Source organism: Natrix helvetica, assembly GCF_964273705.1.
Source record: "Natrix helvetica genome assembly, chromosome: 3".
Lineage (NCBI taxonomy): Eukaryota > Metazoa > Chordata > Lepidosauria > Squamata > Natricidae > Natrix > Natrix helvetica.
The window spans coordinates 87,580,847-87,607,536 of NC_138549.1; the positions used below are offsets into that span (position 1 = coordinate 87,580,847).

At 39.1% G+C, this 26,690-nt stretch overlaps 1 protein-coding gene across 2 annotated transcripts in view; it reads left to right on the top strand.

The window, feature by feature from the left end:
- Positions 1–14,810: 14,810 nt before the first annotated feature.
- Positions 14,811–26,690, top strand: part of PALMD (palmdelphin) — an 80,996-nt gene continuing 69,116 nt past the window's right edge. The window contains exon 1 of one of the 2 annotated variants that reach the window (XM_081948800.1): positions 14,811–14,981. In XM_081948800.1, coding sequence (XP_081804926.1) covers positions 14,826–14,981 — 156 coding nt within the window. In that variant the 5' untranslated portion in view covers positions 14,811–14,825. The remainder of the gene's footprint in view (positions 14,982–26,690) is intronic. The other variant, XM_081948801.1, reaches the window with a different exon arrangement.

Consider the following 26,690-nt stretch of genomic DNA (forward strand, 5'->3'; position numbering starts at 1 on the left):
TGGGGGGGATTTAACCTAGGAGAAAACAAACGGTGTCCCCCAAGTCCGTATGTATCTCCTGCAAGATCAATTTGGACCAAAATTTCAGAACATTGGTGGTGTACATTTAAGATAGAGACATTCAACAATAGCAATAGCACTTAGACTTATATACCGCTTCATAGTGCTTTATAGCCCTCTCTAAGCAGTTTACAGAGTCAGCGTATTGCCCCCAACAATCTGGCTCCTCATTTTACCCACCTCGGAAGGATTGAAGGCTGAGTCAACCTTAATGCGAGCTCTAAAATTGTTAAATATTTTAAAGAACCCAAGAAAAATAAGACAAAATAAGCTCATCCTTTATACTGTTTTGTATCAGCAATGTGTCCACTTTAGAATCTGACAACTGAGAGACCATTGTGCAGTATCTATCCATCAAAAGCATGCCCATCTCTTCCTAAATTGCATCTTGACCTGAATCTAGATTTGGAGATTACTGTACATGATTCTAAGGAAACAAAGTTTTTTTTAAAAAAGCTGTGTTTTTACATGCATAATGTAACACTTCATTTGAGCCTGTGTTCGCTGCATGCAACTACTAAGACAATCTCTCATTCATCTTGTAATACTGCTGGGGTATTGTGAAATCAAAGCACACTGCAGTGTAGAAACGAAGCTCTTTCATGTGTGATAAGTTCTTTGATCTTACTGTGATAGTAGCATTTGTACTGAGATAAGAATGCCAGGTAGCACTATTAACAATAAGAAAAAAAAAGCATTCTGTTTGCATTTGAAAACACTTCTTCAAAAAGTCTAGGAAACTAGGCAGCTAATGCCTCCTTCCCAATTAATTTATAGTGGAAAAAATTACCTTGGGCAAGTTGACTAAGGCACTGTTACTGCTCAAACTATTAAAACTCAACTGGAAATTCTTTGTTGGCCTATCATAAACTGCATGAGATTTATTATGTTAGTTCACTCTAACGCAACGATTCTTCGTTAATAATGTATAATTCTGAAGTATTTATTGTTCTTTTCTTAAAGAAGTTGCATTTGTTCTTCTGGTTACATATAAGCTGGTTTCATGTCTATACATTCCAAGATTTTTAAGGTTTCCTTTTTTTCTGGAAATAAGGGGCCCATCCCCATCATTATTCCTTATGAGTACAACCTAGGTTAAAATGAAAAACCAAGGGTACATACTGAGATATGGAGCATCTGTTTTTTTTTTAATCTATCTATTTCAGATCTAATACTGAGATTTCAGATAACCAATGCTTTCTTGAAATATTTTATGCATTTCAGGCAACGGAGATTGCTCCAAAATATTGCAATGCTCTATTACAATGATACCTTTGATTCTAGAAAAACCTGAGCCGACATGGTGAACAAGCATCCACTGAACTATCTATCAGGCCTAATGAATCCTGCAGTGTATATGGAATTGGACTAGATGACTTCTTAGATGCCTTCTAACTCTATGATTTTTTTATAAAAGTTTTTTTTTTCAAAACAAACACAACACATCCTTCTTTACATACTGTAGAAAGTGTATCAGTTGGTTACAAAAAGGCTAATGTGCATCTCTTCCACAGTCAACAAACATAATCCATATTAACTCAATTTTAACTCAGATATTTATACATGTTACCATCATCATACCTCCATTTTCATTTGACTATAATTGTTTAAATGTCCTTCATCATAAAATGTACCAAGATTTAATACATAGCCACATACTGGCATTTCACTTACTATTTCTAAAATCCTCCAATAACACTGAATCCTTATGTCCTATTCTAGCTAAACCTCCATAATATTTAATAACAAAGTTTTCTAATCCTTCTTTCCAAATCACTGTTTACAATTTACATCCAATTTCCTTATGTTGTACCTATACCTATATATACATTATCATTATCCCTCCTTTATTTAACTATATCCTGCATCATAACATTTCCCCCCTAATATTCAAGACTTAAATGTATCTAACTTAGTTCTTTTTTATTAACCTTTATATATAATCCAAAAGTATTTCTAATCTTCCTTTCATGGATACCATTCAATATTCATATCCCATTATTACTTATCATAACACTACACATTGTATACATTATTATCATTATCAATTATTTATTTAACTATATCTAGTGTCACTGAATTTCACTAAGTTTAACTAGTTTTAAATTATACTCTATCAACCTGTATCTTTCCAGTAGCAAAACAGTCTCATATCTACTGCCATTTGTGGTGTCAGTCCTCTAATCATCTCCTTAATCAACTTTGTATGGACTCCTCTTAGCAACTCTTTGCTTATAAAATCTCTCATGTAATTTCGATGCCCTTCTTCTGTTTCCTTAATCAGCTTAATTTTGATTGTCGGTAGTGTTATCAATGATATTGTTAATAAAATTTCCCTTTAAATCCATAAATTCTTTTGTTTTCTCTTCTTCTGTATCTTGCCATCTGGGGTAGATTTCCCCTCCGTTTAATTCCTCTTTCAGTATTCCACTCTTTCCATTTTCAGAGACAAACCAATCACCATAAATATCAGCAATTTTAATTTCTTTATATTCATTTTCCTCTTCGATTTTTAGGATTTTAACCACCACTTTTTCCATTTGATAAACATCTTCAGCTTCTTCATCATATTTTGCTGTTAGATGCACTAAGTCTTCCAACTTCTTCTCTATCCTCTCATGTGTATTTGATAATTTCTGTATTTCTGAGAATATCGTTTGCAGACTTCTTTCTGCTGTTGAAATTGTGCCATTATCTCCAGCTAACAAACACTGCTGCTCTAGCTTAGAAGGTTTTAACAAGATTAAGCATAGATTCACAATAACATTTCATTTTCACCTTTCTCTGGTTAAAGAAATACTTCAAAGGGACATCTGTATGCTTTTCTTCTTATCACTCTCTATAAACAAGCAGTGAGACCTTGAAGTGCCAACCCAGGATAATCAGTGAAAAAAAATAAGTGTTTCATTTCCAATACACGAACTTCCAGCCTCCGAGTAGCAGTGTTATTGTTGCAATGTTGCAATTTTCTTTGTTTCTTTTTGTATCTTTTTTGTATTTCAAGTTTTAAAAAAGTCTGATTGTTAAATGAGTTAGAAAAACACCCACAGTAATGAAAGAGGAGAATTTTAGTCCATAGGTTACAAAGAATAGTAAAAGAAAAAAAAAACAGAAGAAGAAAACTTAATCAATTTGTTTTAAAAGGCTTGCATAAATTCCATCCATGAAGATAGCATTTAAAAAGTAAGATAACCCACTGTCCAAAACCATTCCAAATTTAATTCCGCTGCTTATTTCTTCTGTTCTCCAATTTAAATTAATTTTAAGTTTTTTATAGGCAATCTCTTTTAAAACGGTAAAAATTCCTCACCAGCTGGAAACACTTTCTCTTTCCGTATCCTTCTGTTTTGGAGCCGCCCTGACTTCATCAGCCTTGTCAGGGGAAATTTCACCCTGAGCTAATGAGGTCTAGAAATGGAGAGAAAAACAAAAAATAAAAACCCGAGAACATGTTCTAATGAAAACTAACTTTAATATGAAAATAAAATGAAAATAGAAATAAAACAAATCTATCTAATTGTTACATTTTGCAATGTAACAGAAGCAATTCTCGTCCATCTTCTTTGGCAGACGAACAGAAGATCAAAAAGAAAGAATTCTCTGGAATGTGTGATGTATTATAAACATGTTAAGCATGCGCAGTAAATCATTGCTGATAAGGGCCTATGACCTGCGCAGTAACTCTGCTGGGAGATTCATCCAAAGATCTATAAATGCCCCAATTCGGCTCTAGCACTGCAGAAGCCTCTTGGTAGGGGAGGAGAAATTGGCATATATCTAGTGGTTGCTCAACATATGTCTCTCCAATCTTCAATTGCCTGATCTAAGTGGTGGGGGATGTAACAACAGCATTCCACCAGCTATATTTAGAGTCAACATTTAAGAAGAGATTCCCTATATGAATGCTGTGAGCTTTAGGTCTAGAAAGACTGACATCGAAGGAGGGCTCTTGCTCAAAAGGTGTGCATGGCAGTGTTGACAGTCTCCCTGAAGTGTAACTTTTTTATATGCTGATCAAAAGGCTAGTTATTATCTCCTTAATACAAACACTATCAAATTCTGTTGTAATAAGTGTTCTCATGGTAAGAGGCAGAGAGTACTTTTGATATTGAAAGCATCTAAAAGACCTTATCTCCACTTATCACAATCAACAATTGGGAGCTGCCCAGAGTCATTGGGAGTTGAACGACATATAAATTTAATAAATTATTATTAGTGGGTCACATACCTGGAGAACCGGTAGCAGAAACTTTGAGTAGTTCGGAGAACCAGTAAATACCACCTCTGACTGGCCATCTATTCTCTGCTCCCAAGTCCCAGCTGATTGGGAAGGGATGGAGATTTTACAGTATCCTTCCCCTGGAGGGGGGAGGGAATGGAAATTTTACAGTATCCTTCCCCTGGAGTGGGGAGGGAATAGAGATTTTACAGTATCCTTCCCCTGGAGTGGGGAGGGAATGGAGATTTTACAGTATCCTTCCCATGGAGTGGGGAGGGAATGGAAATTTTACAGTATCCTTCCCCTAGAGTGGGGAAGGAATGGAAATTTTACAGTATCCTTCCCCTGGAGTGGGGAGGGAATGGAGATTTTACAGTATCCTTCCCCTGCCACACCCACCAACCACGCCCACAGAACCAGTAGGAAAAAAATTGAATCCCACCACTGGTTACATAGTCAACCAGATGCTTAAACTGGATCTGGCATTTTTGTCCAACTATAGGGAGGGAAGGAAGGAAGGAAGGAAGGAAGGAAGGAAGGAAGGAAGGAAGGAAGGAAGGATGGAAATGCATCACCAACATGATATGTAAGCTATTCCAAGTAAAGACTTGATTAATCTAGCATGCTTTCCCTGTGGCTAAAGACTGAGTAAGACTTTTAATTGGTCTGCTGCATGATGAAAGCAAATGTATGAAGAGACACGTAAATGTCTCCACATTCCTGGAATGAAAATTCAGACTTGCTGCACGACAGAATAATAGGTGACGTATGAGATCACTTCCGGTTCCTGCTGGCGACGGACGTGCTGTCTGCCGCTCGTCTACTCAGTTGGCTCCGTAAGGAGCCCAGGGGGCCTTGGAGGGGTCCCCTGCTGAAGGGCATCTCGCTGAAACCCCCCAAAATCGGCGGCAGCCGGTGGGGGTGTTTTCAGCCTTGCCTAGGAGCCGGGGAGCGGAGGGGAGGTTTGGGACAGCTTTGGGCTGTTCGCCCTTTTGCTGAATGGGCTCCGGGAGGAAGGAGTTTATCCAAGGAAGAGGGGCTGAATGCTGGTGGTGGGGGACCCACTCTGATCTCCTTAATCATCATTAAAGGATAAGCAGCAGACTACTGTAAATTCATGTTCAACTTATTTGAAACTGAAGATTAGAGGGGGGTGTTTCTTCTCTTCCCCCCCCCCTCGAATTAAGCGGCATTTCTTCTCCCTGTGAAAGGAGGAGCCAAGATGGCTCCCGTCCGTCTTTGTTTTTGCACTTACAAATGAAGTCTGCCTTTTGAAACTACCTTTGGGGGAAAAAACCCCTCTGGAATTGTTTTATTACCCTCTCTGAGGGAGACTGGGACCTCCCCTGTTACGTGGTCTTCCTGGACTTTGATTATCTGACCTTCCCCTTTCTGGTATGCCTCGGTGCCTTGGAACTGTGAAGGAGAATTAACTCTTCGCTTTCGGATTTGCCTGCCTCCCTAGACCAGCAGAGCTGCGCAATCCTCGGACGCCATTTTCTTTGTAAAAGACTTTTACACATCTCTGAACTTAGACAAATGGGGCCTAAGAAGCCACCAACGGGCAAGTCATTTTCGGCTCCCGCGTCTTCCACCTCCAGTCCAAGCATGCAGCAAATGAAAATTACTTCATTGTTACAACAAGAAGGGTCTGGAGAGAGCCCAAAAGAGCTATCTGTTTCCCAAATGTTTCAAGAAATTATGAGGGGTCAAAATGAGTTGAAAAAAGAGGTGACAGATCTTAAAGATGAACTCAGAGATGTTAAACATCATATTTCAGAAAATAAACAGAGAATTGTGGTGTTGGAGAAGAGAGCAGCTGGGTTGGGGGAGGAGGTCAAGGCAATCCGGAAGAGAAATGTAGATCTGGAAAACTTTGTTGGCAAAAATAGAATTTGAAAGAATGTCCTTTTTTCTCAGGTTCCAGAACCTACCAGAGACAGAAAATGAAGATCTTAAGGATATTATGAGTACAATTTTAGCAGAATATATTAAGAGAGACAAAGAACAGTTGTGGTGGGATATGGATTTATAGGATGGTTTATAGGATTAATTCAGCATATGCTAGAAGTCATAATGTTCCAAGGGAGGTACATGTTAAATTTCTCAGGAGGACCACAAGGGATGAGGTGCTTGGGGCCCAAAGGGAGGGACCACTGAAATATAAAGATGAAGAAATCACCATTCTTAAGCAGATTCTGAAAAAGATAAGAGAAAGAAGGAGGAAGTATTCCTCCTTATCAAAGCAATTATACAATAAAGGAGTTTGGTTTAGATGGTTATTGCCAGAGGGAATGTTGATCTTTTGGGAGGGAAATAGGATTAGAATTAATACAGTGCAGGAGGCTGAAGCCTTCATTAAAAAACATTTGTCCCTCCTAGAGGACGAACACAGGGAAGGTAGTGAAAAGGGTAGCAAGGTACAAGATATGAAAGGGGGGGCTGTGGCTCCACCTGGGGACAGGGAGAAAGGAGCAATATCGAAAAGGCTCAGGTCACAAAAATAAAAGTATTTGGAATATTTGTAATTGTTGATATACTAGAAAGTGACAAAGGAAAAATGATTGAACACATGGTTGAAACAATGTAGAATAAGATTCTGTTTTTTGCTTATCTTTTATCTTTTGTTTTTAATATTGTAAAAATTGTGAGATTTGGGGGGATTTCTACCACTAGCGTGGGAGCTGCCAACATTTTCTATGCACCCCTTTACCTTTTCCCATAAATGTTTAAAAACCAATAAAATTCTTTTTTTAAAAAAAGAATAATAGGTGACTTATGAGGCGCAGAGGCAATGACACAAGAAGTGAACTATATTAATGAAGATTAGCTTGGACTGAACTCTGACCTGGAGCAAAAAAGAGCCTAACATATTGTGGGAAACATATACTATTAAACCCTACATTATGGTTGTTTTCAATTTCTGGTAACTACACTAAATTCCTTGAGAAAGAGATGGAACGGACATTAATGTTTTAATTGATCAAGAGAATCCTCACTGTTCAAAGTTCCAAAGATTAAAATAGGAATGTATTTACAACAATCAGGGTTCATAAAATGTTGCATTATCATACATTGCTCCTATTTATTCAGTTGATTTAAAAATTGCTTAATTGCAAAGCACTTACATGATCCATAATAATAGGAGAACTGGAGCCATATATTTAGCCCTGTCCCCAGGGCTGTGTTGTAGTTTACACCTTAAGTTAGATCCAACATCTTGAACAGGCAGTGTCCTGTACTAACTGGCTCCTTCTACCATGTCAATACCCCCAACCATTGACCAGCTTTATGGAACAAAACTTGATCATTCTGAGACCAAGGACCAGGTGTGTTTTTTTAAGCTTGTTTATGAAGCTTGAAACAGCAAGGGACTTCACTACCTCTGACCTCATGAGTCAGACAAACAGTATGATTATCATTTGAGGGCCTCCTTTGCCTTCCCAAATTAGGTAGGTGGTGAGTACATATATTCCTCTGCACTACCATACCGTATTGTCCCTTGAAGATCACAAGCCAAGGAATCAATCTTTCCTTCTCTCTTTTTTGTCAAATCCATACAACATTGATAAGACAGAGAGGTGAGCATTGGGTCAAGTCAGAAATGCTACCAGTTCGGACCGGATCACTCGAACTGGTAGTGAAAAAAATGCTAGCGGTTTGGGCAAACCAGTATTTCCGACGATCAGCTGTGATGCGCGATTTATATTAGCTAGAAAGCAGGGTTTCCTGGTAATCTAAATCGCGTGGCACAGTAGATTTCCCCCCCACCGGCTCTTCTACTTACCTTTGCAGCCGCGCTCAGTAGCAGGCTCTGCCCACCCGCCCAGACATCATCACGTCCATTTTTTATGTTCCGTGCATGCACAGAAGATTTAAGTGGCATGTGTGAGCTAAGCTAGCACACACACAGCGCTCACATTTGGTAGCGAAGGTAAGTAGATTTCACCCCTGGTTCAAGTCATCTAGCTAGCTTCATGGCTGAAGAAAGATTACAGCCTGGCACAATTCACCAAACCACACAAGCGCTCCTTTTCAAGAAAGGATTGCTTGGCACCAGCATTAATGTATTGTAAAATCACTTTAATTAAAGGTAATAACAACTGGTGTAGTTTGCAAATCATTTTAACTGAAAGTCAGCTCTGCAGTCTTTCACATTGGCAAATGTGTCCCCAGTATAGAAAGTTAGCACCCAACCTTCTCCTAGAAGAATGAAATATTTTGAGAAATGTTAAAAAGGCAGAATATTATATTTCCCTGGATGAGAAAGTGGGGAAACATGCTCTTGGAAAGCAGCCTCTGCCTTCCTTAATAGCCCACAGCAGATGTCAGCACTTAACAGATAAAGGCACAGCTAGCTCTATTCATAAGTAAATGGCCTCACCCAAAGTCCAATAAAGGTAACATAGCCCTCAGCCACAATAGGAATTGCTCAAAACCCTTCATTGCATCACCCTCAGAAACGTCAACCAAACGTAGCTCAGACCAACTCCTAGGATTTGTACATGGCCCCATGGGAGTCTGACAACAGCCAATAGAATATATGTTCTTGCACAGGAACAGGAAGCTGAAGTTCAAAGCCCAGGAGAAGGTATAAAAATCCCTCACTCTCAGCTCCATGTGGTCAGCTACCCAGGATCACAAGTGCTTGGTGGTTCTGTTCATCATTAAAGCCTTTTTTCCAATCAGCCTCCAGCCTCCATTTTGTCTCCAGCGCTTGGAACTGAACCAGGTGGATATTTCTTTCAACACCAGCATGTCACCCAAGAATTGATTCATGGATTGATTAAAAGAAAAAAGAAAGAGGCAACTGCTTTTTACTAATTAATAACAGAGATATTGGCCATTTAATTTACTGATAGGAACAGCTTGGCAAATCTGGTTTTCTTTAGTTCTTCACAGCTCTAGTTCCTAAAGTAGCTGAAAAGCTTCCTTCAGCTGTTAATGCAATACTGACCTCTCTGTTTCCATGGTAGCTCTCATGCAGCCATCTCTGTCAACAATCTGCTACCAGTTCTAATTTAATCAGGCTTGTTCTATTAATAGAAAGATTCCACAGGCAGCTATTCTATTCATCTCATTCAAAATATGAAGATCTGTTATTGCTGCGAAAATCAAATAGCAGACAAGTTAGCACCATTCCATCCAGGGCTTCATTTCAGAAGCTCTTTGGCATTTTACTCTCAAGAGAAATTCACACAAACCAGGCTGATGTGTCTAAGGTTTGCAATAACTCAAAACTTTTTTTTCCCCTGCCCGGATTCAAACTCTTTCTTCTCTCTTCTTTTATTTTCTTTGGTACCAAGACAAAGACTACGTCTCTGGAATTCCTTTTCATCTCCTGTATACCCAGCACCATCAATTTAGGTTGTTAAATTGATCCCCCCCCCCCAAAGCCTGTTTCCTAAGACTTTATGGTGCATTGATGATATTTGAGAAAGCTCCTGCTGATTTGTAATGGCATGATTATAATGCCTATTAAAAAAAGGCCTGGAATTAAATCATACTGCTGCTTTAATTTATTGCTTCTGGAACTTAAATGCATATTATATTTCTGTATATGCCACCTTGTTAGTAGTAGAATTTTTTTCCCATTCTACAACTATTCCAATCAATGGTGGGTTTCAAATAATTTCACACCGGTTTGCTGAAAATGTGAGAGAGAGCATGCGGACATGATTTCTGCGCATGCGCAGGGCTTCCACCATGCAGCGAGGATCGGCCAAGCAGCCTTTTGTGGCTTCCTGCTCTTCTCCATTTTTGCTCTCCGGGGCAGCGGCTGCTTCTCTCCACACTGCTGGGACAGTGTCTTATGCAATTTAGCAGCTGTGAGTTGCCATCTTTCCTCTAAGTCCCATCCATAAAGCGCTGTGGCACAGAGAAGCAGCAGCCATGTTGAATGCTGTTTCTCTCCGGATGGGACTTCTTACAGGTAAGAAGAACCATCCGGTCCATTCCCAAACTGCTTCGGCACTCCTGCGCCCACACCGGGGGCCTGGCCCCCCCTGGCGCGACAGGCCTACGGGGCCTGCCCTCCCCTAGGCCAAATAAATTGCTTTGGCCTGGGGGGTGTAGTTTGAGGCCAGAGGGGGGAGGCATGTGGGGGGGAGGCCCGAGGCAAGGCCGGAGCCAGGGAAGAGCGCATCCCTAGGCCCCAACCCAAGGTGAAGGGCGAGCAGGCGCCATGCTTACTTTTGGTGAGCAGAGCAGGTGAGGCGCAGAGTCAAGGCATGGAGATTAGGTGGGCTGCGTGGCAAAAGCAAGATATATAGGGCGGAGTGGGGCAGGGCGGGGTGGGCGGGGCCAGCCAGAGGTGGTATTTGCCAGTTCTCCGAACTACTCAAAATTTCCGCTACTAGTTCACCTGAACCGATCCGAACCAGCTGAATACTACCTCTGATTTCAATTAGAGTTGACTCCCTGCTTATATAATTCATATAAATGAATTCATACTCCAGAGAGTAGGGCTAATACCCATTAGGAAGTGGGGAAATCCCAGGATCTGAACCTTGAATTCTGTGTTCTATATATCCTGTTATTGGTTTATAGCCATGGGACCCTCAGATATCGAACACCTCAATTTCAGATGTAACAGGTTGGAAGAATTCAATTGCAACCAAATGATCCCATGGAATTTCTAGATCATTTTGAACCCAAAGTGATAATCAGAACTAGTCTGGTTATTTATCATCCACCAAATTTAACGGAATACATTTCTGAACTCATCTGAAACATTACCATAGCAAGCTGAAGTTTTTTCTTAAGACTTTCCAATAGCAACTTCCTCTGGAATCCATACAATTCTATATAAACAATTATATTTTGGAAGAGGAGAAGGCAAGGAAGAAGCTGTCCCTGAAAAACAATAAGCATTAGCCAATGTGATGTAGTAATTAAGACTTTGGATTAGGACTGGGGTCATCCATCTTCAAAGGTCCACCTTCAGCCCTAAACCTCCTTGCATGACTTAAGGGCCACTCACTCTCATTCCAGCCAACTTCATACAATTGTTGTTGGGGTAAAAACTATGGGGAGTTATGTATGGCAACTTGACTTCCTAGACGAAAGGCAGGCTATAAATATAATATATATTTTCTTAAATATTTTTTCTCGAGAGATCCGTAACTTCTAGACTGCAATTTCATAAAAAGCTGGAAACAAGATAAAGTGCTGCTAGCAAATGATTTAATGCACAATTAACCCAAACCACAAGAAGCAATGGATGGAAACTAATCAAGGAGAGAACCAATCCAGAAATAAGGAGAAATGTCCTGACCATTAGAACAATTAATCAATGAAATGGCGTGCCTTCAGAAGTTACGGTGCTTCATTAGTGGAGGATTTTAAGAAGAGTTTAGAGAATTGTTTATCTGAAATGATATAGGGCAATAATGGTATCCTATTATCTTCACTACTGGTTCGGTAGCCGGAGCGCACGCACAGAAGGTCCGTGATGATGCTGGGTGGGTGGGCAGGTGGAACCTTGCGCCAGTGCCACTACCAGTTCTCCCAAACTGGTGCAAACCAGCAGAATACCACATCTGGTATAGGGTCTCCTACTTGAGCAGAGGATTGCACTATTAAACCTCCAAGATCCCTTCCAACTCTGTTATTCTGATATCTCCCTTTTTCTTGCAAAGTGGACACACACGCTTTCATTCCCATACATTGGCCAAAGCTTTCTTCAGTTGCAACAGAGAAACTGTAAGAGGGCTTAGCACAAAGGATACTATTGGGAGTGCCTCAGATGTTGGACTATAACTGGGAAGACTTAGGTTCAACTGCATGAGTCACCATGGTAACCGACTGGATGACTTTGTCACTCTATCTTAACCTAACCAACTTCACAGAATTGCTCTTGTGGGAATAAAATGAATGAAGATCACCATGAGAGCTACCTTGGGCTATTGGAGAAAAGACAGAATATCAGTCTAGCAAGCCAATCAATAAAAAACATTCTTGCTTGAAATGGTTTTGCTAGAGAAGTCTTTTTAGAAAGGAAACAAAAATTGCAGAAATGAATAATCCGCAGCATTCCTAGAATAACAAACTAATTACAAGTAGAGTTGAAACATTCAGGTAAAAGGCATTGGGAAGCGAAATACATAGGATTAGATTGTATGTATGTATGTATGTATGTATGTATGTATGTATGTATGTATGTATGTATGTATGTATTTGTGTTACAACCCCTGGTATGCCCAAGCTCACTACTCCCCCTTTCTGTCCTTCGGCTCATTACAGAAGACCATCCAGGCAGAAAACCATATTTTTATTTTTAATGTTGCCTTTGCTATGTTTGTGTTGTATTTGTGCTGATAAATAAATAAAGGGAGACTAGTATAGATCTTAGCATAGTCTATAAGACTAGTATAGTCTTAGCCACTAAGCCACAGGCTCTCCTCCTTATCAGCTGAGCCAGGGAAATAGGTATGTATTTGTGTTACAACCCCTGGTATGCCCAAATATGGGAGGGAGCTCACTACTCCCCCTTTCTGTCCTTCGGCTCATTACAGAAGACCATCCAGGCAGAAAACCATATTTTTATTTTTAATGTTGCCTTTGCTATGTTTGTGTTGTATTTGTGCTGATAAATAGAGACTCCTGCCTAATATGTAATACAGCCCAGGTTCAAATCCCAGTAAGGGTATGGCTAGCTGATGAGAGCTAAATAGCTTGAAATAGATCTATATTAGTCTCCCTTTATTTATTTATCAGCACAAATACAACAGAGAGAGAGAGGGAGGGAGGGAGGGAGGGAAGGAGGGAGGGAGGGAGAGAGAGAGAGAGAGAGAGAGAGAGAGAGAGATATTTATTATTATTATTATTATTATTATTATTATTATTATTATTATTATTATTATTATCATCATCATCATCATCATCATCATCATCATCATTATTATTATTATTATTATTATTATTATTATTATTATTATTATTATTATTATTATTATGTTCTGCCTATAATACCGGAATTTACTCAGGCTGACAGCCTACTTCTAGGAACATTTATATAAGTCTTCAAGGAATTGAGGGGGGGGCTGTGTCAGAGCTCATCCTTGCGCAGTGACTCCAGACTAGCTCCATGCTTGATCCCTCCTTCCTGCCAGGCCCAACAACACCAAACTGACAGGAAGAACAGCTGATTGCAAATTGAGTATGAACCAGCAGTATGTTATGCTGCCAAAAAAGGCAAGTGCACCTTTAGGCTGTATTAAGGAAAGTGTAATTTCCAAATCATGGGATTTCATTGTTTCCATCTATTATGCATTTGTCCAAGCATTCCTTATATGCATTGTCTACTTTCAGACACCATTAGTTAAGAAAGATTCAAAGAAATTGAGACAGATTCAGCCAACAGCAACTATGATTATTGGGGGACTTGAAATTAAACTCTAATTAAAGAACTGGATAGGCTGAGCCCTGAGGGGAAAAAATGATTGAATGAGGACATGATAATACTGAAAGGATATTCCTCAGGAGAAAAGCAAGACTTAACTCTCTCTCATTCCAGAGTTCAGGACTTGATATATTGGATTTAGGTTCCAGAAGGCAGATTCCATTAGAATAAAGTTTCTAACAGTAAAAGCAGTCTGATAATAGAGCCCATCACATAAATATTGGTCCCAACCGCATTCAGGCGGTTCAGACTGGTTCATCCAAATCAGTTGTGGAAATCGCAGGTGGACCTGCCCACCCGCCTCGTCTCTATGCCGTCCTATTTAGGCACGTTTTCAAGCCACGAACGTATGTGCAAACAAGAAGGGAAAGTAAGTGAATACCACCCCTGGTCCCAATATAAATTTCAAGTTGTGAAAATGTAAAAATGAGTGAAACTGAAATGGATAAAGTGTCCCATCCCTGCTTGTTGGATATATAGACCATGAGCTGGTTTGGGCAATGCATTCATAGCCCCAAAAGCAATTAAAGATGCCCTTCTGAAACCCATCTGGTTCTTTGGTTTAATAGCATAATGCTTCTGTTGTAATACTGAGAAACCTCCACAAGGGAGAGACTTCTTCTCACCAGACTAGAGCCAACCTTTTACTTGTAATGAAAATTCAGTGGTTTTTGCAAAAGCACAAATGGAGTGTTAGCTCTGTCAATTAAGGCATGAATCAGAATGATAAGAAACAAATCCTTAGCTGATAACATTGTACCCATTGGGAAAATAAATAAATATTTGGAAGGGAGCCTTCTGTTTTATCCTTATAGCTGCCTACAAATTGGCCTGTCTGCAGAAATCTGTTTTTCTGCCAAAGGTGATTAGATGGGGGAATGAAATTCAAAATCTGTGAGTCATTTTTCTGGCAAAATGAAAGCATCATCAATAACGGCCACTCCTCTTGCTGTCCCTGCCTTCCTGTTCACCGGTGTTTACTCTAAACAACGATGTTGCCAGGTACACATACATTCCAATCATTTCATAATTGTATTCAAACCTCTGCATTTACGGAGGTTAAACATTGACCAGATTGGCTTCATGTAAGGCCAGGAAGTGCTTGTGCAGTTGTCATGTTGAAATCAATACTAGTTGGCTAGAATGTGCCAGGCGTCAACATGCCACCTTTCTTACGTCAATAAAGCCCCAAACTCTTTTAACTTGGAACTTTTATGTATACACTCTGACCTGCTCCTTTGTGATGTGGCAGAGGAAGACTACTACTGGTATGGATTCTTGCACTCTGACAGCCCAAAGGTAAGATGCCATACTATTATTATTTTTGTAAAAAGAGAAGCAATTTCCCAAACAACATTTCCCCCCCCCAGTTTTACTTGTTAAGAATTCTAATGTATTGCTTTGTTGTTTGTATCATTTCCATAATGTGAATCAAAGCAGCTATGACCCTTGCTTATGTGGTCCTCTCTAGATATTTCTGTTTATAATGTGTTAGTCATGATGTCTGTGAATAACGATTGCTATAATCCAAATTTTTGGGAAGATATCACCATGGGAAAGACTGGAAAGGCTTATTCTGAGATAAAAGCTTTGAGGGACCTCTCCTCTAGATATACTTATCCCCAAAGAATCATGATCCTTATTCCTTGAGAGGTAAGAGGAAGAACTAAATTGTTTTAAAGCAAAAACTGGAGATGCTGTAATATGGATTTAGCCTAGAAAAAAAGGGAAGTTTACTTAAGGAAATTTTAAAACAGATAAAAGTTTTTGTAACCAGAAGTCCACATTTAAAATATTTTTAGCCCTTGGAGAGGGGCTGTAACATCCTAAGCAGAAAGTTCTCCCCTTTGCTGTGATGAGTTTAATAAACTATGTGTTTTCTTAGTTGTTTAAAAAATGTTAATAAATTCACAGTTTGCTATTGAAATTGAAAGACAGTGTAGTGTAATGGTTAAGCTGTTGGAGACAGACCCCAGAGTTTGATCACAGCATCTGATGGGATGATTCTTTTTCATCCCAAAATACTTCATAAAATTGCTGGATTAGGCTTATGATTATAGCTCTAAAATAAAAGAATATGAACATAATTAATAAATGAATAATGTAGGGAATTGGACATTGAAGTCTACCATTAAGGCTGGGGAGAAACATATAGTCCATGAACTTTGGATTAGCAATTCTATTTTACAATGAATAACCCCCAGACATAACCTCTAAGTCATATAGATCTCTAGTCAAAATAAAATATATTTCTGAATGAGCAGAGTGTACCAACAAGTTAATAAATCCAATCAAACTACTCTTAATAATAAAGAAATAATAAAGAAATCATCAGTAATAATTAATATGAGGCATAATATTGAAAGAAGGATTCTAAGGCAAATTCTGGCAACAGAGAGACAGAGCAGAATTCATACTCATCACTGGATGTGTTAGATCGGGCAATGGATAGGCAGACACAGGCTAACAGTAACAACAGCTCTTTATTTAATACAACAAGTGTGAACAATCCAGCGAAAGCCTGAGTCTGACAGCAGCCCTTTTATAGGGAGCTGTCAGACCTTTCGACCAATAGAATCAAACCTCTGTTCCCGCCGGAACAGACGACCTTGGTGGAAACCATAGTTGCTATTGTAGATATCTAACAGGATGGATCTTTAGGGGGGGGGAAAGGAACTAAAAAAGAGATGTGCACTTATTTCACATCCAAAACGGGCCGCAGTAACAGGAAGAGAACTGGATTAAAATACTATATAAACTTCAATTTTTCAAGAAAAGAATATGTGAATGGAAGTCATTGCTCCTGGTCTTTCAGACGCTGGCTAAATTCTGAAATGAATATATGGAGTCCTTGGAACTCACTAAGTTTTTTTGTTTTCTTGAGATGTTTCATTACCAAATTAGAAGTGCTAGAAAGGAGTGGAGTTTGCTTTGTTTTTATATATTTCTGGCTTGCCCTGTCACTGTTGGTGGTTTTTTGATTAGGCATATTCATATACAGAGGTGGGTTTCTACCAGTTCGACCCGGTTCAGCCGAACCGGTAGTGGTATGCTGGCCTGGGTCACAGAATCAGCAGCGACACAGGCTGGCCATGCCCCCAAACCAGTTCCCTGATCACTGCCGTTGCCATCTTTTTTTTTTAATTCTGCGCATGCGCAGAACAATTTCCACACCCCACGAGCGACCCAGCAGTACCCACCCCTGTTCATATATACTATATGTATTAATTCCTTGATTAGGACATATTCATTCTTGAAATGAATATGTACAGATAGAGCTCACTTAACATCTGTCCTGTTTAGTAACCATTTGAAGTTACAATGGCACTGAACAAGCAAGTTTGCAATGGATCCCCACACTTGCATGACTGTCCCAGCATCATCCTGAAGGTCACATGATCGCCATTTGCACAGTTCATAGTTGGCTTCCAACAAATAGAGTTAATAGAGAATCCAGCAGTAAAATCACAAGTCACACTCACAAGAAGTCTCACCTAAAGATCTTGGTGATTTGGTTAACAAATGCAACAGAAGTAGAGGCATAAGCCCACTGTGGTCATGCGATGTCTTGCTTAACAACCATATTACTTAGTGTTGAAGTTGTGGAGTTGGAGTTGTGGTCATTAAGCAAGGACTACTGATATTTACGTTTGAATGAGCTCTTACCACATTACATGCAGAGTAATGTGTGGAGCCTATCATTGTATTAAGACAAATATAGCTCTCCGCCCCCACTTCAGGTCTAACTTGTCAAGTTGAAAGAGAGTGTTCCATTTCCTTTCTTATGGGCTGTTTTTCATAATCAGGCCAATATCTAAAGGCCAGCCCTCCATTGTATAAGTTGAATTTAGAATCACTGGGTCCAACACTGGAAATAGAGCTGGGCATAATTTATAGTACATTTTAACAAGGCCTGTTTCTCTAGGGTTCATAATTAATGGTACTTGTATATAAAACAAAATATCCTAAAAACATCAACGACCAGAATCATTTAACAACTGCATAAATAGATAAACATGTGGCTCTCCATCTCCAAAAATTGAATCTTGTTGCAAATTTGTTCAGTGCATTTCTGTTTTATTTAATTAGCCCATTTGAAAGGGAAAACGAATGCAGTTTTTTTAAAAAATATTTTAGTTAGGAAACAGAGTGTCTTCCTCAATCGTCAGAAATCCCAAGATGGTGTTGTGTCGAATTTGAGATGTAATTGAGACAAAATACCAGGCATTGCCTTTAAGTATGTGTGTTTATTCAGCTGAACGAAGTTGGGGGCCCTAACAGAGAGGAATCCCTGAACACACAGAAATTCTTATATTTATATCTTTTCTTACCCTCCACCCAGCAAAGCTGGCACATAAGAGACACAGAAATCACTCAGAAAGTCTGGCACACAGTAGATAAGTTATCAAGATGTTCTTAGTACGTAGGGAGGTTCTTTAGGGACACTGGCATCTCAAGGTGTTTTCCTGGGGACTTTCCACAGCCCTGCAGAGATAATGGTGCCATCTGCCCTATTCGCCTTCCAGGCTCTTCCAAGATTCTGAGTGAACAATGGATTCTGATTGAGAGTTTCATTCTGACTGCTCCGGGCAGGAATAACTCTGAAATCCTGTGCATGTTCATTAAAAAAAAATACCCTGACTATCAAACTGGATTAATCAACTCATTAATTGAGGATTAGAAGAAAAATTTAAATCCAACTAAACATTTCATAGCTTTCAGAAAATAATAGAACAGAAGTGTTGACAATAGATTCAAGATGAAAATATCAAAAAAAAGGGGGGGGGGCAAAATATTTGTTATTTCATTTGCTTAACAAGCATCACCTAAAAACTCATGTTTTTTCAGTCCTGGCAAATTCTAATGTAAATTGAGTTGATGCACACCTCCTCTACTAAAATTTAGATCAGAATGTTCTTGGGTTACTTATTTAATTTGTACTCTGTCTTTCAGCATATAAAGTGCTCAAGACATAATTAAAATAAAAACAGTGAAAGTTTAAAAAACCACCACCAGAAAAATAAGAATATAAATCTTTTTTTCCTTGCTGCAATTGTGCCAATATTGATTCTTAACATAATACTTTCAGTCAATGTAAATAATCAGAAATAAAATATGTACACTGCCTTCCATTTTTAAAAAACTCGACATAAATTATGATGAATAGTATATGTAATAAATAAATTAGGATTCTTCTCATGGATAATGCATTAAATATTTAAGTTTGATTTTTTCTGCAGCGTTTTTAGAAAAAAAAATCACAGATTAATACAAAAATACTCCACAGGGTTAATGTCATTGCCCAGAGGATCATTGGTTGCCCTCTCCCCTTTTTGGAAGAGTTTTATAGCTCCCACTGCCTTAAGAAAGTTCAAAACATTCTTAAAGATCCATCTCATCCTGGGCACCCTTTTTTGAACTAATACCATCTGGCAGATGGTACAGGATAATAAAAACAAGGACAAATAGGCTGAAAAACAGCTTCCATCCTGGGGCAGTAACTATTCTGAATTCTACAGTATAGTGTAATATTAATGCAATATCAGGTTTTCAATTTCAATTGTATATAGCATGTGAAGGATGTGTGCTTCTGTTTTTTTTATAGTTATAATGTATACTGAAGATGGCATTTAATTTCGTTGTACGATGTGCAACGACAAAGTAAACTAAACTAAACTAAAATGACAAGAACAGATTTACAATGGATACGCTCATATAAAAATAACATGAACTGGAAATCAACAGATTTTCCCAGTTCAAGGGCAATCTCTTTGTAAATGTTTCTCAAAACAACAACATCCACAAGTGTTGTTCTTCTGTTCCAGTACAACTTGGAATCCTGGCACTATCAGTTCTAATTTTTTCATCAAGTTCTTTCAAAAATGTTGGGATTACAGCTCCATGGCCAATGGCTACGCTGGCTGAGGAGTTCTGGGAGCTGTAGTCCTAACACATCTGAAGGGCATTCGAATGAAGTTGATCCTAAACAGCGGTTGTATCTGTGGTAATTTCATTGCCCTATATTAACCATAACTTCTTTTTATGCTAAAACAATGGACAGTATTACATCTTCAACTATACATTCCCCCACAAAGTAGAAATCGTTAGTCAAGTATAATAAACGCAGTAATGACCTCAAAAATGCTGTAGAAAAAATGCTGATCTGCTGCTTTCATGACTCATAGTATTTGGAGTCAGAGGTGCTTAAGTTTTACAAGTTACGTCAATGAAAGAAACTCTTTAAGCCAGGGGTCTCCAACCTTGGCAACTTTAAGACTTGTGGACTTCAACTCTCAGAATTCCTCAGCCAGCAAAGCTCTGAGAGTTGAAGTCCACAAGTCTTAAATTTGCCAAGGTTGGAGACCAGACATGAAATGTTCCAATCTTTGCTACCGGTTCAGAACTGGGAGCACACACGGCCTTCTGCGCATGCGCAGAGCGCCCGTGGTGACGTCTGGGTGGGTGGATGGAGCCTCCCGCCACCACCACTACTGGTTCACCCGAACCAGGGAGAACCGGCAGAATACTACCTCTGTTGGAGACCCCTGCTTTAAGAATTTCCTCCAGATAAATTAATCTCATGGAAACCAAAGCACCGGATAATTTTTTTCCAGAATAAAATGACTGTTTCATCCACTTGCATGAAAACCAGTGAAAAGATTACAACAATCACAAGGCATTGTCAATGCCCTGATTTTAAAAGTTCCCTATACTCATCACATGTTTATTTTCTATAAAGATGTCTGCTGCCCACAGAACTGCCAACTGCACAAAAGTCTCCATTCAGTAGGAACTTTTCCATTAGGGCGTGAACTGATGAAGTCAGCAACGGAGTCAAGGAAACAGAATATTACAACAATCATTATGCAAGACAAATATGTGGAAAAAGTCATGAGTTTATTATTGCCATTGTCTCCAAGGTTAAGAATTTGCATGTTAACTATGAGGTGAGAAGCCTGCTTGGTAGCTAGTGCTAGATTTGTCAATATTATTTGCACATTGCGTCAATAAAATGCCAAGCGTTTGACTTGCGTGAATGGCTTTTAGCTAAAAAAAGAAAAAAAAGCCTGCTCAGTTCACAAGGTGAGTGTGTATATGCATGTGTGTGTGTGCGTACATCCCTTACACACACACACACACACACACACACACAGAGCAAAAACCCTGTTCTTCTTCCAAGCAGTTGTAAAGCAGCATTTAGAAAAGCAGAATCATCCGAAAGCTTTCTGACTGTCTCACCATTTGGTGATATTTGGATGAGTCAGAGATCATAATCCAAAACGCATCTAAAGTACATTTCAACATAATCAGATACACACAGAAAGCTTACATAACTAAGGGCTGTTCTGTATAGTCAGCATTCAGTATAAGTCAGGCCTAGCACACATTCAGGTAAATAGTTACATTAATCAAAACAAATTTTGATGAAGTCTCTCTGTAGGCATGAACTATAGCCCTGTGCAATATATGCAATTCTAAGAAATTGCTTAATCTACAGGAGAGGTTTGAGCCAGCAAACTCTCCCATTGCAATAATATCAACGCAGCTTTCTATCCATAGTCAGAAACCTATATGTGGATGTATTGCATGCATTGGAAAATAAATAAAAGTCCCATTCAGAAGCAGATTCTTAAAAATCATGAGGAAATTTCAAGAAGTATTTAAAAACTGTGACTGAATGTATAATAATATTATCTGGAAGTCCTGTGTGGTGTCTATGAACTGTATATGTAAAGATATTTAAAATGTTTCCCTTCTTTCTCTGCAAAATGATTTAGACAGAAAAATTCCTCCTACAAACATAAACACACACATATATACACACACACAAAATCAGACATTTTTCCTAATCTGACAAACTGAATTTGTGGAATGCAGTTTTCCTTTCCTTTCTAAATTACATTTTAATTTTCAAGAGGTATTCTTCATTTTCTTCTATAGCCTAGATCACACATTCCAAACTTTAAAAGGATTGGTAATGCAATTACATATCCTTCTCAATGAAGGATTGAACCCCTTTCAATAAGAGGCCAAAAAGATCCGAGAAAGAGGAAATGTTTAATATTAATGTAAAAGGATAAAAATAGGAAAAATAATATTTCATAAAATCAGATGTTCCTGACATGGAGAGTGCCACCCTACTAAATATAAGAACATTTCTTCTTCTATTCTATGGAAACTATGATAACTTCAAAGCTGAAAGTTACTTATGATATAAGTATATTATAAGGCATTGAAAACCTCTTATAATTCAGTTAACCCCTTCAATAGACTCATCCATACATTCTGTTTGCCTTTGTTGGAAGAAATATCCGGTCAGGTTCCAAGCCAGGAGAAAGAGTTGGAAATAAAATGGAGGCTGACTGCAAGGAAAGAAGGTTTATTTGGTTTCCAGAAACTTCAGTGACAGCAGCAATGTTTCTGGGGTGGCCGACAAAATGGCTGAGTGAGAGGATGGATCTTTATAGGGTTCTGGGATTTTGTGCTTGAGATGCTCCAGGGAGTTGTGCAATGTAGTGAGCCTTGTGTCTTTTACTATTTCAATGGTGGTGGGTTAATCCTATTATGTCCTAAAGGTCATGTCCTGTCCTTAGAATTTGGGGGGGGGGGTGTAAATTCTTAATTCCATCAGCTGTGGGAGCTGTAACTGAAGGTGTTTTGTTTATGAATAGATTGGCCCAGTCTTTCTTAATAGATACAAAATCTGCATTCCTAAAGATCAGCCTCTTCAAGTTTCTTTGTTTGAAGCTGTTTTCCAATGGCAGGAACACTGGGGCTGCTTTCTGCCTTTGTTAAGATTTTTCTCCATTTCTCCCTTGGGAAAATATTCTACCCTGCCTATTTTTAATATTAAGAATAAAGAATATTTGAATCAGGGGGGCTTTCTATACAGGAAGACCCATTTACAGATACTGGAAGATAACAAACAAATTTCTTCATCCTCAGTCTGTTTCAGTCCCATCCCAAAGAGTCTGTCTCCTGTATTTCATGTGGCCATAGGCCATGCTTTTGCTCTTGTTCTATGTTTTGTCCTGGTTTGCTGGACTGATGAAACATAAAACTATTTGTTTGTTAACCACTCCAACCGTGAAATTGTATTCATTGGAATTTTGTTTAGTTCTGTTCTGTGCTGCTTGTAGAGATGTTTTGTTTTGTTTTTAAATCAGTACTATTGAAATGATCTCAGCATCAATGCCAGTGCTTGAAATGTGAGCAGATCTTTCTTAAGCCAGAATCATTTCTCGCCAATATTAATTAGCATGGGCAGCAAACAGTTTAAGCCTGTCTTGAAGAACTGCTGTAAATCAACCATAAGATATTTGGGAGTTATTTGTTTGTTTGATCTACTTTTATTTGGGTTGCATCTCTGGCATAGATTTCCCATTACAGACGCTTGGGCCTTCCTATATAAATGAGTTTCCAACAGACCTGCAACGTTTTTAAATTAATTCATTTCAAATTGTGTAGAGCCAGTTGTCCGAATAACGCATGTTATAGCTCAACAGAGAATGTGTTGTTCCTCTACTTTTGGGGTGAGAATGACAGTGGTGGGATTCAAAAAAAAATCACTACCATTTATGTGGGCCTGGCTTTGTGGATGTGGCAGGGAAAGGATACTGCAAAATCCCCATTCCTTCTCCACATCACTAACCTGCTTTCCAGCTCTGTTCTCCTGTTCAAGGCAACAAAAGAAGATCGGCTGGGCGGCTGGGAGGGAGCAGGGGTGGGGCCAGCCTATTTGTCGGTTCTCTGAAACTACTCAAAATTTCTGCTACCGGTTCTCCAGGACCTGTCAGAACTGGCTGAATATCACGTCTGGTAATACAGGTCTTATTATGAAAACTTTTTAGCAAGCATGGTAGGTTGGAAGTTTGCAAGTAAAAAATGCATGAAAACAAGTCGTATCCATAAGAATAGAATCTTCCCAGCAATCATATGTGAGTTATGCATCCTGTATGTATTTCTTGTGGAAATACCTAGAGTCATTTTGCCCCAGGATTCATATATTGTTTCAAAAACTGGCTAGCCCAGAATTCAACTGGGTCAGTTGTAAAGTTTTGATGCCATAAAACAGAACGACCATTTTTATATGAAAATTGTTTGCAAGTAAATCTGTGGATCTGTATGTTGCTCCTCCCAGGCCTGTAATTTCTGCAATCTGAATACATGCATTTTGATTGGGGCAATTAGGGGAGAGGCCCTGTGCCAAGCCTGGCTCTTTAAGAAGGAGGAGCTACATTCACCATTCAACTCAGATGACATTTGAAAGAACATTGTTCTCATGAGATTATTATTATGGCTGGTCCTACCAGTTCTTGCTTGCAGGCGAATGGTATTTCTTGCAGATATTCTAATGTACCATTAGTTGCTATTTTTTCGTGTCATTGTTCGTACTCAGTCTGTGTGATCGTCTTGCAGCAGCAAACGAGATGGTCCACTGTTTCTTCAGCTTCCTTGCGGAGGCAATTTGCTGTCTGTTGCTGTCTTCTCAATTGTGTCCTTTTATGCATTTGTTCTTAAGGCTTGGTCTTGTGCAGCCAAAAGTAGCCTGTCTGTGTCTTCCTTCAATTTCCTTCCTCTTAGCCATTGCCAGTGTTAGGGATGTAACCCTAGGCTTGGCTTGGCAATGTATATAAGCTATGATTGTAACAAATGTATCTGTTACTTTAAATGCTAGAGAGATGTAATTGGCTTGTTACCTCAAGCAGCCATAAGAGGGAGCCAGAATGACTGTTAGCTCTCTGTTGTTTAGACGCTGATCGGTGTATTGTGAGGTACTGTGGTTTGCTACTGTTAGCTGTTTTGTGTGCTAGACTGACTATTTGATAACTGAATGACTGAACCGTGTATGACTTGAACTGTTAACTGGACTCTGAATACCTCTATATTTCCACATAGTAAACTACTATATTTTATACTATTCAGTGTCCCTGTATGCTGGTTTGTGCGTATTCATCCATACCACTCTCATTACGCTTCTCTGCACACTCGCTCTCCTAACAGGGAGCTTACTTACTTAACAGCCAGGTTTTGCTGTTATCTGCTTTGCCTGTTAGGGCTTTTTAAAAATGTACTGGCCATGTGATACTTTGCCTTGCCATTTCTCTTTTCTGTTCATTTGGTCTTTTTTGTAGACCAATTTGGTCTCTAAACCATAGAGGCCAAAGCAGATAATATCAAGACCTGGCAATGGCTAAGAGCAAGAAAATGGAAGAAAGACACAGACAGGCTAATGGTGCACTAGCTTCAGTGTATCTTCTTGACTGTCTTTTAGATATTCTTTCAATGTCGTTTTTAATTCTTCAACTATTAAGGTTCATCACACAATCAGTCAAATGTCCAAACTGATTTTGGCATTTTTATCCATCTACTGAGTCCTTCCCAAGGATCTGGGATAGCCAAATGTTGATATTTGATGATGTTAGAGGTATCATCGCAGGATATAAACTATTCTAAGTAAAACTACCTTTTGCAATTGAGTGGTCGTGAATTTGTCAATGTCAATGGAGTTCAAATTGTTTGAACCCAAGGTTCCTATTACTAGTCGTATTATAATGATAGTAATAACAACAGCACTTAAACTTGTTGTTATGTCCGTGCTCCGAGGACGTGGCTATGCATGCTCCTGCCAAGTGGGAGTGGCGCTGGCTAGTGCAGGAAGTTAGGGGGCCGTTGATTGGCTGCCTGCTTGACAGCATGTATATAAATAGCTGTCAAGCGGGGAACTGTCGTTCTGCCTTGGTTCTGAAGTTGCTGTTCAGTTGCAAATAAATGGTTGGTTTAAACTGCTTCCTTGCCTCAGTCATTACTCCCTCTGAGTATTTAATACTTATATACTGCTTCACAATGCTTTACAGCCTTCTCTAAGCAGTTTACAGAGTAGCATATTGCCCCCAACAATCTGGGCGCTCATTTTGCTGACCTTGGAAGGGTGGAAGACTGAGTCAACTTTGAGCTGGCGAGATTTGAACTGCTGAACTGCTGGCAGTCAGCAGTCAGCAGAAGTGACCTGCAATGCTGCTTTCTCACCACTGCGCCACTGATTGCAGTTAGCCAGTTACTTAAACAGGATTTGGCATTTATATCCACCTATCAATTCTTTTCTAACATTTTATCATTTTATTAATATCATTTGTTTGTTTTTTCTGTCTACTTGCGGAAGTCCTGACTTTATTTCCAGTATAATTGTCAAAGTTACATTCCTTCTGAGGCAGACTTTTATGTGCCCTCCTTATTCCTGTAGGAAGAAACTGAACAACTTCAGCCTGTCAGTTCTCTGATTTTTATTGCACCTAATTCTATTGCCATTCTTCTTTATTGCCTGCTTGAGGACTTAATAGTATGTAGGAATGATCTTGGGAATTGAGAAGATTCACACAGAACATAGTTGCCAGTAATTTTTGATACTACTAAGCTTTCCTCTGACACATTTTCAAACACAGTTTGCAGTGGTGGTATTCAAAAATTTTTTACTACTGGTTCTGTGGTGTGGCTTGGTGGGCTTCACAGGGGAATGATACTGCAAAATTTCCATTCCCACCCCACTCCAGGGGAAGGTTACTGCAAAATCTCCATTACCTCCCGATCAGCTGGGACTCGGGAGGCAGAGAATAAATGGGGGTGGCGCCAGTCACAGGTTATATTTACCAGTTCTCCGAACTAGTCAACATTTCCACTACCAGTTCTCCAGAACTGGTCAGAACCTGTTGAATATCACCTCTGACATTTTGGCAGGATCAGGTGCATGAATCCAAATCCGCTTACTGTAGCTCTGGCTTATTATATTATTTTCCTAGCTTTTCTAGAGCCTTCTAGTGCTCACTTCTAAGCCAGCCATTGTCAGATCCCACCTTTCAATCCATTTATGTTTTTAGAGGTGCCCTATGTTGTAAAACCAAAAGCTTCAACCAGAGATGGGTTTGTCTATGGCTTCTTCACAAGAATTAAATATTTTTGGATTTTAAAACTAAATTCCAATAATAGACAAGGAACATTTCCCTGGATTGT